Source organism: Hyla sarda, chromosome 8, assembly GCF_029499605.1.
Source record: "Hyla sarda isolate aHylSar1 chromosome 8, aHylSar1.hap1, whole genome shotgun sequence".
Classification (NCBI taxonomy): Eukaryota; Metazoa; Chordata; class Amphibia; order Anura; family Hylidae; genus Hyla; species Hyla sarda.
Genome location: NC_079196.1, coordinates 205,588,213 through 205,603,118, shown reverse-complemented (window position 1 = coordinate 205,603,118; position 14,906 = coordinate 205,588,213). Strand labels below are relative to the sequence as shown.

General features: G+C 43.0%; 1 protein-coding gene across 1 annotated transcript; it reads right to left on the bottom strand.

Annotated features, from left to right (window-relative positions):
• Positions 1 to 2,529: 2,529 nt before the first annotated feature.
• Positions 2,530 to 14,906, bottom strand: LOC130284945 (C3a anaphylatoxin chemotactic receptor-like). The gene is made up of 2 exons (XM_056535929.1): positions 14,777 to 14,906; positions 2,530 to 4,413 (listed from the first exon to the last, which is right to left on the bottom strand). The coding sequence occupies exons 1-2, from the start codon at positions 14,858 to 14,860 to the stop codon at positions 3,283 to 3,285; spliced, it is 1,215 nt and encodes a 404-aa protein (XP_056391904.1). The 5' UTR covers positions 14,861 to 14,906; the 3' UTR covers positions 2,530 to 3,282.

Genomic DNA, 14,906 nt, shown 5'->3' with positions numbered 1-14,906 from the left:
TCAGGTGGTTACCCACCATGCTTTGTAACAGTGAGTGACAGCTGATTGGACCAATCCAAAACGGCTCGGCCCCTGCCCATATAAGGGAGCTGCAGCCATTACTCTCTCTCTTGTTCCTGGGCTGCCAAGCAAGCAGCAGCTCTTTCCTCATGGGCTGTTGATGGAGGAGGATCTGCGCTGCTGTCATCAGTGAGTTAGGCCCGATCCTTGCAGTGACGGCTGTTCATTACTAAACTGTGAGTCCATCAATCCCCAAGCACTCTGCAAGATCACCGGACCGTATCTAACCCCTAAATCCGGACGGATCTTCACAAATAACCCTAAATTCAGAGACATATATCAAAAGTCAAGGTCCGCAACAACTGTCACTGAAGTGTATGGAGACTGTATTAATGAGACTGTTACTGTTCATTGGATGTACCGCAAGTCTTTAAGTAAAGTTTATCCAAGTTCAAGTTCAACTACCTTGTGGACCTTCAGTCATTGTATGCATGCACCTATCGTTACTGGGAAGGGCGGCGATAGGCCGGAGAATTACCTCAGCATACTAGCCCTCAGCCTTCAGCACGAACAATAGGGTTAACCTTAACCCCTGATATACTGAAGCAAAATCCTGACTTCACTACCCCTACCCTAGAGGCCTACCACAGTAACATTGTGTAGCAGAATATAATAGATGTACGGCTCTGTGACTTCTTTCATCTAGAACAGTGTTTCCCAACCTTTTTCGGGTCGGGGCACACCTCAGAATTTTTTTTTCCATGGGGCACCCCTACCGAGGTTGACAAGGAAAAAAAAAGGGGAAAAACAATAAAAAACGCAATGCACTATATATATTTATCAGTGGGTATGTAGTTTAAAATGCTGCTTTATACAGCAACTCACAAATGACATCTTCTCAAATTTGCATCGTTGCCTTCTCTTCTCCATCTGGTCCGGGCCATCATCATGATTTCTTCCACACACAATTCTTCACCGTTAAACCTGCAAAACAAACCTCTTAGGCTCTGCACCTTTTTTTTTTTTTACATGGGTGACAGAGGGGTGTAGAAGAGTGTACATGGGTGACAGAGGGCTGTACAGAGGGGTGTAGAGGAGTGGACATGGGTGACAGAGGGGTGTAGATAGGTGTACAGAGGGGTGTAGAGGAGTATACATGGGTGACAAAGGGGTGTAGAGTACTGTACAGAGGGTGTAGAGGAGTGGACATGGGTGACAGAGGGGGGTGTAGAGGGGTGTACAAAGGGGTGTAGAGGAGTGTACATGAGTGACAGATGGATGTACATGGGAGACAGAGGGGTATAGAGGAGTGTACATGGGAGACAGAGGGGTATAGAGGAGTGTACATGGGTGACAGAGGGATATAGAGGAGTGTACATGGGTGACAGAGGGGTATAGAGGAGTGTACATGGGTGACAGAGGGGTTTAGAGGAGTGTACAGAGGGGCGTAGGGAGGTGTACAAGGGTGGCAGAGGCATAGAGGGTGACAGAGGGGTGGACATGGGTGACAGGGGTGAATAGGGGGTAGATATGGGTGACAAGGATGTGGATAATGGAGGGTGAACATGGGTGACAGGGATGGACAGGGGTGACAGAGGGTTGGATGGGGGGTGTACATAGATGACAGGAGGGTGGACATGGGAGACAGGGGGTCAGAGGGGTGGACAAGGGGGTAAAAGAGGGACAGGAGTGATAGACAGGGGTGGACTGGGGTGACAAAGGAACAGATGGGTGAACAAGAGGGTGGACATGGGTGACAGGGTAGACTACGGGGGTAGACGGGGAGGTAAACATGAGTGACAGGGGAGTGGACAAGGCGGACATGGATGACAGGAGGGTGGACATGGGTGACGGGGATGATGGGAGGGTGGACATGTGTGAGAGGGAGGGACAGGGAGGTGGACAAGGCGGACATGGATGAAAGAGGAGTGGACCTGGGTGACGGTGGTGGTGGGGGTTTGGACAGGGTTGAGAAGGGGGTAACAGAGGGGTGGAAAGGGTACAGTACCTTAAGCAAGCTTGCCCGTGCAGCTTGCAGTTCCACGGCAGGCACAGGAATCCGGCGCAGATGCAGCTCATTCCGCCTCAAGGCACCATTTTAGGCTCACTGCGCCACAAGGGAGAGGGGGATGCAGGGGGACACAGGGGGATGCTGTGTGCGTAGTGCACACGCAGGCTTCCCTTCCCCCTGCACCGTCAGTCATAAGCGTGCAGGCCGGGGAGAGACATTTAAAAAATACAATAAAATCCCAGCAAAATCCACAGGCACCTCAGTTGGGAATCACTGATCTAGAGCCTCTTGAGCCATTTGCTAAACTCCCCAATCTCCTGCTTCCTCTCTGGTGCAGAACATGTCAACAGGACCAAAAGTTATTCAAAACTACTCAACCTGTATAGAATTGCAAGCACTGACACATCTCAATGAATTTGCCCTTAGAGATTTTATTTTTGGAACACATGCTCATGGGAAATTGTTATATATATAAGGATTTTACATGTTATGAATGGAATGATTTTTATGGTTGATGCTATGCTTATAATGAATTCTAAGAAATGACCCATGGGAAATATCTCTGTCTGTGTCACTCCAAAAAATACATTAAAGGAAGTCACACACGTATTCTGGAGATTTTTTATTGGATGCAGGAAGTGCAGGGTATGTGTCTTCCTACAAATCACTGTATTAGTCACTAGAAAAGTACAGGAATCACAAAAACAGTAGCAAAACAATAACAATGAAAAGCTTATATCTGTAGCTTTGCCTCCTTAAAAAGGTACTCCACCCCTAGACATCTTATTCCCTATCCAAAGGATACGCAGCATTCTAGAAGGCCGGGTGCTGCAAGAAAATCACAGAGGTCGCACAATCAGACATCTTATCCACTATCCTTTGGATAGGGAATAAGATGTCTAGGGGCGGAGTACCCCTTTAATTTTTTACACCAAGCTCATCATTATCTAGTTTACTCAGAGTTGCAATGCAATGTAAATAAAAAAAGAAATGAGGAAGTGTCAGATTAAGTTTTTCCCATCTGAGGAAATTATTCTAAGGGCCCATCCTCTATACAGACCATAAAGTCAGCTTCTAATGGAGTTGTCTTCTGCTGGTCAGATATGTAGACAGATAGGCTTATTACCTTATATAGTTAAAGCTAGGAAATTTCCCATATTTGCAAAGCAATTCAATAATTATTCCAACACAGTTTAAATACTGAACAGTCAAATTTAAATGGATCACATCTGGATGGTAGTATCCAGATGATATAATATGATATTGCCCATTCACTTATTGTTACTTCTGAAACTACATATAAAATCAGAAAGTTCTGTTCTCATTCTCCCACCACTCAACACATACACAATAGGGTTCAAACAGGTGTTTGTATAAGCAATGGTGATCAAAAGTGGCATAAATATAAGGACATTAAACATGGGTATGAGGGTCATATTGAGAAAAAAAATGAATAACATAGTCAGTGCTATGACAAATGGAGTCCACGATATGAAATACACCAGGATGATCACGAGTACACTTCGATAGAGCCTGTGGGGATTAACAGTCTTGGATTTTCTCACACGAACAACTATAATTAAATTGGATGATATTACAATACCAAGGGGAATAAAATATCCAATGATAAGAAACACTATCGCAAACCGCTTTGATGTAAATATCAAATGGTTCCAAAAATTTAGAGTCTCCTCACCACCACAACATGTGTCAGAAGAGCATTGTTCAAAAAAGGGGTTCAACTTGGTGTAGATTTCTGACATTAAGATGCTTATCGTAGCGTTCTCACTGCTCACATTATACCCATAGTTGGCTACTACAGAACTAAAACTTTTACAACCTAAGTAGCTGCATAGTGTGGATTCTCCAATTTTCACTTCACCACTAAAGTAAAATGTTGGGAGACAGGAGAGACCTGTGATAACCCATATCAAAGAACAGATCCAAAGAGAAACACGTTGGGAGATAAATCTGAGGTGGAACATTGGTTTTGCTACAGACAATACTCTGGCAATATTTAAAGCAATAAGAATGTAAATACTAGCGTGCATATTGGCACATAAAGAGAAGAGATAAAATTTACAAAAGTGTGTCCCAAATGTCCAGGTGCCTTTAAGAACTGAGATAGCATGGAGCGGTAAGGTCAGGAGAGCCAAGAAATCAGCAAGAGCCAAATTTAGGAACCAGTATTTAGATTTGTGTTTCTTCATGATAAATCCAAGAAACAGGATAACAACTGCGTTTCCTACCAATCCCACCAGGCAGATCACAATGGACATCACAAAACTGAAGTATTGTAGGGCAGGTGTATAAGATCCAAGGTATTCACGAAGAAGACGTATATCCACAATGGAATAACAGAGGGAATCATGGGATAAAGCCATTTTTTCCAGTGCTAGAACCTGAAAATGAGCACAGACATTCAGTAAGAGTCTATTTTTTTATTGTTTTTATTTTTTTAATTCGGTAAAAGTCTGTAAGGTTCTGTCATTGATAATGTAAACAGTTATGATAAAAAGTAATCACAGGTGCTATGGTTATGTAACAAAAAAAAAATAAAAATCCTGTATCCACAGGTTAGATAATAAATGTCAGACCGCTGGGACCCCCTGTGATCTTCAGAACTAGACCCGGTTCTTACCTCTTCCACCTTCCCAGATGACCTGATCTTGGGAGTAATGGCCCAATCTACCGATCACTGTCCACAGCGATCTCCCGCCTCAGCCATTGATTAGCGGAGTGGGTTGTCACTCCCAAGACCAGTTCATCTTGGAAGGTGTGGCCAAAGTGATCCGAGATAAGAGATGGGCCCCATTTTTGAGATTGCGAGGGTCCTAGTGATCTGACCCTATGATCAGACACCTATCACCTATCCTGTGGGTAAGGGCCAAGTTTTACATAACAATATAACCCCTTTTAGGCTCCTCTGTTTCTCAGAAATTCATAACATATTTACTTTGTTTTCTTTAACCAATGATTATTAAAAAAGTAATGAGGTCAAATACACATGAACTATAAGGTCCCATTAAGAGTTGTAGAACTACCCCAACCAAATTGCCATAGTAAAAAACGCATGTGAGTAGATGTGTTGTGCTATTTTAAATAAAAAAAATTTTTTCTAACATTTGTGTATGGGACTGTTATAGGTCATTGCAGACAACATGCTACAAAAGTGCCAGGAATAAATAGTGGTATGAATTTAAATATGTATTTCAAGCCCAGTACAAGGTTGGCAGAGGTTCCTGGAAAAAAAATTTGGTAAAAGTCCCCTCCTTAGCAACAGTGCCAGCTAATGTATCAGTGGCTTAAAGCCACTTTCCATCTGGTTGGTGCTTAACCCCTTAAGGACTCAGCCCATTTGGGACCTAAGGACGCAGACAATTTTATTTTTACGCTTTCATTTTTTCCGTCTCTTCTTCAAAAAATCATAGCTCTTTAATATTTTTATCCACAGACTAGTATGAGGGCTTGTTTTTTGCACGACCAGTTGTCCGTTGTAATGCCATCACTCACTTTACCATAAAATGTATGGCGCAACAAAAAAAATATACTATTTATGTGGGGAAATTAAAAAGAAAACCGCAATTTTGTTAATTTTGGAAGGTTTTGTTTTCACCCCTTACAATTTATGGTAAAAATGACATGTGTCCTTTATTCTTTGGGTCAATATGATTTAAATGATACCCATGGCTAGATACTTTTCTATTACTGTTGAGCTTTAAAAAAATCGCAAACTTTTCAACCAAATTAGTATGTTTAAAATCCCCCTATTTTGAAGACCTATAACTTTTTCATTTTTCTGTATAAGCGGCGGTATGAGTGCTCATTTTTTTGCACCGTGATCTGTTTTTTTTTAATGATACCATATTTGCTTATATAAAACTTTTAATTCATTTTTTATAATATTTTTTTTTGAATAAAATGTTATAAAAAAGCAGCTATTTTGGACTTTTTTGTTTTACGTTCACGCCGTTCACCGTACGGTATCATTAACATTTTATTTTAATAGTTCAGATATTTACGCACGAGGTGATACCAAATATGTATTATAAAATATTTTTTAACACTTTTTTGGGGTGAAATAGGGAAAATTGGACAATTTACGTTTTTATTGGGGGAGGGGGTTTTTCACATTTTTTCACTTTTTTTTAAAACTTTTTTTTACTTTTATTTTTACACTTTAATAGTCCCCATAGGGGACTATTTATAGCAATCATTCGATTGCTAATCCTGTTCAGTGCTATGTATAGGACATACCAGTGATCAGGGTTATCGGTCATCATCTGGTCTGGTCTGCGGGAAGGCAGATCAGAGCAGAAGACTCCCGGAAGGCAGCGGAGCAAGGTGAGGGGACCTCCGTCTGCCGTGGTGGATGATCGGATCGCTGTGGCAGCGCTGTATTGATCACGGCATCTGAGGGGTTAATGGCGGACATCCGCAGGATCGCAGGTGTCTGCCATTACGGGCGGGTCCCTGGCTGCGATGAGCAGCCGGGACCTGCCACGCATGATTCGGGCATCGCTCCGATGCTCGGGGTTATGCTTAGGAAGTAAATGTACGTCCTGGTGCGTTACGTACCACCTCACCAGGACGTACATTTACGTCCTGCGTCATTAAGGGGTTAAAGGGGTACTCCGGTGGAAAACTTTTTTTTTTTTAATGAACAGATGCCAGAAAGTTAAACAGATTTGTAAATTACTTCTATTAAAAAATCTTAATCCTTCCAGTACTTATTAGCAGCTGTATTCTACAGTGGAAATTCTTTTCTTTTGCATTTTTTTCTGTCACAACCACAGTGCTGACACCTCTGTCCATGTCAGGAACTGGCCAGAGCAAGAGAAAATCCACATAGCAAACATATGCTGCTCTGGACAGTTCCTGACATGGACAGAGGTGTCAGCAGAGAGCACTGTGGTTGTGACAGAAAAAAAATCCAAAAATAAAAGAATTTCCTCTGTAGTATACAGCTGCTAATAAGTACTGGAAGGATTAAAGTTTTCTTAATAGAAGTAATTTACTAATCTGTTTAACTTTCTGGCATCAGTTGATTTAAAAGAAAAACGTTTTCCACCGGAGTACCCGAGGGCAATGTATAGTTTATGTATTGATCATGGACAATGCAAAGGAAAAAGTGCCAGACTGGGGTAATTTTGTTCATCAGAAGAAGAGAGTCAGCACCGAATAGACTTGTTTTCAACTGGGCCTTAAAGAGGTTATGAAGGACTAGAAAAACATAGCTGCTTTCTTAAAAAAAAATAGCGCCACACCTGTTTTCAGGTTGTGTGGTATTTTAACTCTTGGAACTGAGAAGCTACTGCACTCCTTTTTGGGTTAAGCAGTTGACATGACATGGAAAATTTACATTTCATAGATTGGCCTATTTCTCATCCTTCTATTTCTGAGGGGACCTTAGTTTCCTATTATTTAAAAATATTTTTGGGTTCTTTGGCAATCAGTCTGTCCTTTCAAACTTCATGACCTTTATTTATAATTTTTAGTGCCTCACTATCATCACTACTTTCAGTAGAGTAAATGTTTTATTCTTCTAATCATCAATTGAACCCTTAAAGTTTTACTTAAAGGGGTATTCCAGGAAAAACTTTTTTTTATATATCACCTGGCTCCAGAAAGTTAAACAGATTTGTAAATTGCGTGTATTAACCTCTTCAGGACACAGGGCGTATGGATACGCCCTGCATTCCGAGTTCTTAAGGACCGAGGGCGTATCCATACGCCCGTGGGAAATCCGGTCCCCACCGCTAGCCGGTTGGGGACCGGAGCCGGATGCCTGCTGAAATCATTCAGCAGGCACCCTGGCACATCGCCCAGGGGGGGTCCTGAGACCCCCCCATGTCGGCGATCGGAGAAAATCGGATGTCAATTCAGACATGCGATTTTCTCCAATTCCGGGCTGATCGGGTCTCTGGTGACCCGATCACCCGGAAAATAGGGCTGATCGGAGCTGTCAGCAACAGCCCCGATCAGCCTAAAGGATAGGAGTGAGGTCGCAAAGCTGCGATCTACTCCTATCCCCTGGCATTATTCAGAACAGAGTTCTGACCAATGGCAGCGCAGGACAGGGGGTTTTGCCCGCCCCTGGATGTCGAGGGGCTCTGGGAAGAAGATGGGGGCCGTACCTGCAGGAGAAGATGCCTGGGGACCTGGGATCTTCGCTGGAGCCTGCTGGATCCTGATCAGGTAGGGAATCGACAGTGGGAGGGGGGGGGGGGGGGGAATTGAAAGTGAAAGTAAATCGATCTTTACTGTGGCAACCACTAGGGGGGCCAAACTGCAACTCCCAGCATGCCCAGACAGCCAAAGGCTGTCTGGGCATGCTGGGAGTTGTAGTTTTGCAACATCTGGAGGGTCACAGTTTGGAGACCACTGTTACAGTGGTGCCCAAACAGTAGCCCTCCAGAAGTTGCCAAACTACAACTCTCAGCATGCCTCGACTGCCCAGGCATGCTGGGAGTTGTAGTTCTGTAACATCGGTCCCTTCAGATTTAGCAATTTTCATGACATTTTTGAAAATTGATGCTCTACTTTGAAGCCCTCTAATTTTTTCAAAAAGCAAAAGTATGTCCATTTTATGATGGCAACATAAAGTGGACATATTTTGTTTGTGAAGAAAAATAAAATGTATTTGGAATATCCATTTTCCTTACAATTAGAGAGCTTCAAACTTAGAAAAATTCTAAATTTTCAAAATTTTCATGAAATTTGGGGATTTTTCACCAAAAAATTAAGCAATTAACGCTGAAAATTTACCACCAAAATAAAGTAGAATATGTCACGAAAAAACAATCTCAGAATCAGAATATTCGGTAAAAGCGTTTTCGCGTTATTAATTCGTAAAGGGACGGTGGTCATAATTGCGAAAAAGGGCTCAGTCCTTAAGGTGAAAAAGGGCTGCGTCCTTAAGGGGTTAAAAAAATCTTAATCCTTTCAGTACTTATGAGCTGCTGAAATTGAGTTACATAGTTACATAGTTACATAGTTAGTAGTTACATAGTTACATAGTTACATAGTTAGTAGTTACATAGTTACATAGTTACATAGTTACATAGTTAGTATGGTTGAAAAAAGACATATGTCCATCAAGTCCAACCAGGGAATTGAAGTGAAGGGTGTAAGGGGATAAGGGAAAGGGATGTAGTTTTATAATTCTGCATAAGCATTAATGTTATTTTGTTCCAGGAATGTATCTAATCCTGTTTTAAAGCTGTTAGTTGTTCCTGCTGTGACCAGTTCCTGAGGTAGACCGTTCCATAAATTCACAGTCCTCACGGTAAAGAAGGCCTGTCGCCCCTTTAGACTAAACCTTTTCTTCTCCAGACGGAGGGAGTGCCCCCTCATCCTTTGGGGGGGTTTAACCTGGAACAGTTTTTCTCCATATTTTTTGTATGGGCCATTTATATACTTATATACGTTTATCATATCCCCCCTTAAACGTCTCTTCTCAAGACTAAACAATTGTAACTCCTTTAACCGCTCCTCATAGCTAAGATGTTCCATGCCCCATATTAGTTTAGTCGCGCGTCTCTGCACCCTTTCCAGCTCCACAGTGTCCCTTTTATAGACAGGTGCCCAAAACTGAACAGCATATTCCAGGTGAGGCCGTACCAATGCTTTATAAAGGGGGAGTATTATGTCCCTGTCCCTTGAGTCCATGCCTCTTTTTATACATGACAATATCCTGCCGGCTTTGGAAGCAGCAGCCTGACATTGTGCTATTCTGTAGTCTGTGATCTACAAGTACACCCAGATCCTTCTCTACCAGTGACTCTGACAGTTTAATCCCCCCTAAGACATACGATGCATGCAGGTTATTAGTACCCAGATGCATAACCTTACATTTATCCACATTGAACCTCATTTGCCAAGTGGATGCCCAGACACTTAGTCTATCCAAGTCATCTTGTAACTTATGCACATCCTCTATAGACTGTACTGTGCTACAAAGCTTGGTGTCATCTGCAAAGATAGAAACAGAGCTGTTCTTTTCTGTCTAAGTGCTCTCTGATGACACGTGTCTCGGGAACCGCCCAGTTTAGAAGCAAATCCCCAGAGCAAACCTATTCTACTCTGTGCAGTTCCCGAGACAAGCAGAGATGTCAGCAGAGAGCACTATGGCTAGACAGAAAAGAACAACTCAACTTCAGCAGCTGATAATTATTGAAAGGATTAAGATTTTTTAATAGAAGTAATTTACAAATCTGTTTAACTTTCTGGAGCCAGTTGATTGATATATATATATATATATATATATATATATATATATATATATAAAAGATTTTTTCCTGGAATACCCCTTTAACCTCTTAAGGACCAATGACGTTGTGGAACGTCATGGCACCCTGGGCTTTAAGGACCAATGACGTTCCACAACTTCATGGCGTTTTCCGGTCTCTGCCGCTCGCCGGGCAGAGATTGGAATCGGGTGCCTGCTGAAATCCTTCAGCAGGCATCCAGGGCAAACGCTGAGGGGGGCCATGTAGGCCCCCCATGTCGGCGATCGCCGCAAATCGCAAGGGAAATCGCAAATCGCACCCAAATCGCACCCTTGCGATCTGTGGCGATACCGGGCTGATCGGATCTCTGAGACCCGATCGCCCGGTAATTTTGCATGATCCCGGCTGTCACAGACAGCCAGGACCATGCTGGAGCCTAGGAGCGAGGTGGCAAGCCTGCCACCTCCTCCGATCCCCTGCGATCCGTCGGTTAGCTAACCGACCAATCGCAGGGGGGGGCGGTTACTTCCTCCCGTCCTGCCCGGCCCCTGGAAGTCCGGAGAGGATGGGAGGAAGACCAGAGGACGTGGCGGGGGACAAGGGAGTGCTGGGGACCGGCCCCGGTACTTACCTCGTCCCTGAAGAGCCGGATCCCGGCGGCGGAGACGGCGGCGACAGGTGAGTTCCTCTTCAGTCGCGATCGGGCCCTTTACAGCAATGCACGTCGCCGTAAAGCGACACGCATTGCTGTAATGGGACCCTGTAAACTACAACTCCCAGCATGCCCAGACAGCCCTTGGCGTCTGGGCATGCTGGGAGTTGCAGTTTTGCAACATCTGGAGGTCCACAGTTTGGAGACCACTGTGCCCTTCCAGATGTTGCAAAACTACACATCCTCAGCATGCCCTTACTGTCCAGGCATGCTGGGAGTTGTAGTTCTGCAGCATCTGGCCCTTCAGATGTTGCAGAACTACAACTCCCAGCATGCCTGGACAGTTTTGGCATACTGGGAGTTGTAGTTTTGCAACATCTGGAAGGGCACAGATTGGGAACCACTGTATTAGTGGTCTGCAAACTGTAGTCCTCCAGATGTTGCAAAACTACAACTCCAAGCATGCTGGGAGTTGTAGTTCGGCAACATCTGGCTCTAAAGATGTTGCTGAACTACTACTCCCAGCATGCCTGAGAATGTTTGGGAGTTGTGGTTTTGCAACAACAGGAGGCACACTGGTTGGGAAACATTGTCTGTTTCCTAACTCAGTGTTTCTCAACCCGTGTGCCTCCAGCTGTTGCAAAACTATAACTACCAGCATGCACTGATGGACTGTGCATGCTGGGAGTTGTAGTTTTGCAACAGCTGGAGGTCCCCCCCTGTGAATGTACAGGATACATTCACATGGGCAGGGGGCTTTCAGTGAGTATCAGGCTGCAAGTTTGCGATGCAGCAAATTTTGCGCGGCAGCTAAAACTCGCTGTAACCCCCCACCCATGTGACTGTACCCTAAAAACACTACACTACACTAACACAAAATAAAATAAAAAGTAAAAAAACAGTACATATACACATACCCCTACACAGCCCCCCTCCCCTCCCCAATAAAAATGAAAGCGTCTGGTACGCCACTGTTTCCAAAATGGAGCCTCCAGCTGTTGCAAAACAACAACTCCCAGTATTGCCGGACAGCCGTTGACTGTCCAGGCATGCTGGGAGTTTTGCAACAGCTGGAGGCACCCTGTTTGGGAATCACTGGCGTAGAATACCCCTATGTCCACCCCTATGCAAATCCCTAATTCAGGCCTCAAATGCACATGGCGCTCTCTCACTTTGGAGCCCTGTCGTATTTCAAGGCAACAGTTTAGGGTCACATATGGGGTATCGCCGTACTCGGGAGAAATTGCCTAACAAATTTTGGGGGGGCTTTTTCTCCTTTCACCCCTTATGAAAAGGTGAAGTTGGGGGTCTACACCAGCATGTTAGTGTAAAAAAAAAATTTTTTACACTAACATGCTGGTGTTGCCCCATACTTTTCATTTTGACAAGAGGTAAAAGGGAAAAACGCCCCCCAAAATTTGTAATGCAATTTCTCCCGACTACGGAGATACCCCATATGTGGGTGCAAAGTGCTCTGGGGGCGCACAACAAGGCCCAGAAGGGAGAGTGCGCCATGTACATTTGAGGTGATTTGCACAGGGGTGGCTGATTGTTACAGCGGTTTTGACAAACGCAAAAAAAAAAAAACCACATGTGACCCGATTTCGGAAACTACACCCCTCACGGAATGTAATGAGGGGTGCAGTGAGAATTTACACCCCACTGGTGTCTGACAGATCTTTGGAACAGTGGGCTGTGCAAATTAAAAATTTTGTACAGCCCACTGTTCCAAAGATATGACAGACACCAGTGGGGGGTAAATGCTCACTGTACCCCTTGTTACATTCCTCAAGGGGTCTAGTTTCCAATATGGTATGCCATGTGGGGGTTATTTTGCTGTCCTGGCCCTATAGGGGCTTCCTAAATGCGACATGCCCCCTGAGCAAAATTTGCTCTCAAAAAGCCAAATATGACTCCTTCTCTTCTGAGCATTGTAGTTCCCCCGTAGTGCACTTCAGGTCAACTTATGGGGTACCTCCATACTCAGAAGAGATGGGGTTACAAATTTTGGGGGGGTATTTTCTGCTATTAACCCTTGCATACATGTGAAATTTGGGTGGAAACACACATTTTAGTGACATTTTTTTGAACATTCTTTTACATATGCAAAAGTCGTGAAACACCTGTGGGGTATTAAGGCTCACTTTATTCCTTGTTACGTTCCTCAAGGGGTATAGTTTCCAAAATGGTATGCCATGTGGGTATTTTTTCCTGTTCTGGCACCATAGGGGCTTCCTAAATGCAACATGCCCCCCAAAAACCATTTCAGAAAAACGTACTCTCCAAAATCCCCTCGTCGCTCCTTCGCTTCTGAGCCCTCTACTGCGCCCGCCGAACAATTTACATAGACATATGAGGTATGTGCTTACTCGAGAGAAACTGGGCTACAAATATAAGTATACATTTTCTCCTTTTACCCCTTGTAAAATTTCAAAAATTGGGTCTACAAGAACATGCGAGTGTAAAAAATTAAGATTGTGAATTTTCTCCTTCACTTTGCTGCTATTCCTGTGAAACACCTAAAGGGTTAAAATGCTGACTGAATGTCATTTTGAATACTTTGGGGGGTGCAGTTTTTATAATGGGGTCATTTATGGGGAATTTCTAAGATGAAGACCCTTCAAATCCACTTCAAACCTGAACTGGTCCCTGAAAAATTGTGATTTTGGAAATTTTGTGAAAAATTGGAAAATTACTGCTGAACTTTGAAGCCCTCTGGTGTCTTCCAAAAGTAAAAACTCGTAAATTTTATGATGCAAACATAAAGTGGACATATTGTATATGCGAATAAAAAAAAAATTATTTGGAGTATCCATTTTCCTTACAAGCAGAGAGCTTCAAAGTTAGAAAAATGCAAAATTTTTTATTTTTTCATCAAATTTTGGAATTTTTCACTAAGAAACGATGCAAGTATCGACAAAATTTTACCAATAACATAAAGTAGAATATGTCAAGATAAAACAATCTTGGAGTCAGAATGATAGGTAAAAGCGTCTTAGAGTTATTAATGCTTAAAGTGACAGTGGTCAGATGTTCAAAAAACGCTCTGGTCCTAAGGTGTAAAATGGCCTGGTCCTTAAGGGGTTAACTACATATTTTTTTCTTTATGTGCTTTTTCTAATAAGGTATTCATTGGTCATAAGGCTTATTAATGATTGTCTCAACAACATCCCTCCACTTTTAATATTCTGTCTGGCCTGTTGGATAAAATTAAAGGGTCCCCTAAACCTTAGAATGGTTGGGTCTGTTGGAATTTTACCACCTAACCCTATTGTTCTGGGAGAAATACTCCTCCCCTCCTCAAGCATGATTATTAAAGTTAATGAAAGTGTATGGACACTTAAAGTCAAATGTAATGGCCTTTATTACTGCAAAAAAGAAACAAAAATAAATAAATAAACAAAACATTTTTTCTTTGCTTTTTCCCTGCAGATTTCTGCTTTGTACTAAATCTCCAAGTATAATGGAAGTAGCAGAAAACCTAATAATAAGACAAAGGCCCAGATTTATCAAACTGTGTGAGAGAAAAAAAAAGAGAGATTTCCCCCCAGCAACGAGCTGTGGTAAAGTGAAACCTGAGCTGTGATTGGTTGCTGTAGGAAAATCACTCCACTTTTCCTCTCACACAGTTTGATACATCTTGGCTATAATGTCCTCATTTTAAGGTGCAGCCCATTCATAACATACAGTTGGCCTACAGCCAACAGAAAAGGAAACCCCATCTTCCTATACCAGTTCTTGAGCAACTTTCTTAGGTCCCCAATTTAGAATGTGGAACAGGTAGCATTTAAATAATAAAATAAAAAAAATACTACCTTTCAGGTCCTTGCCCTTTACTTATGGCCTAAGTCCCTGAAATTATTTCAAGGATTCTTTACCTACCAATGTGCACCATGACCACTTCATTCTCACAAGTCCCTCCGAAAAGTCTATAAACCCAGTCCACAATATGGTAAACTCGAGCATTAGGAAAACAAGGCACTGTTCAAAGATTCAGGTCTTTGTAACAGGC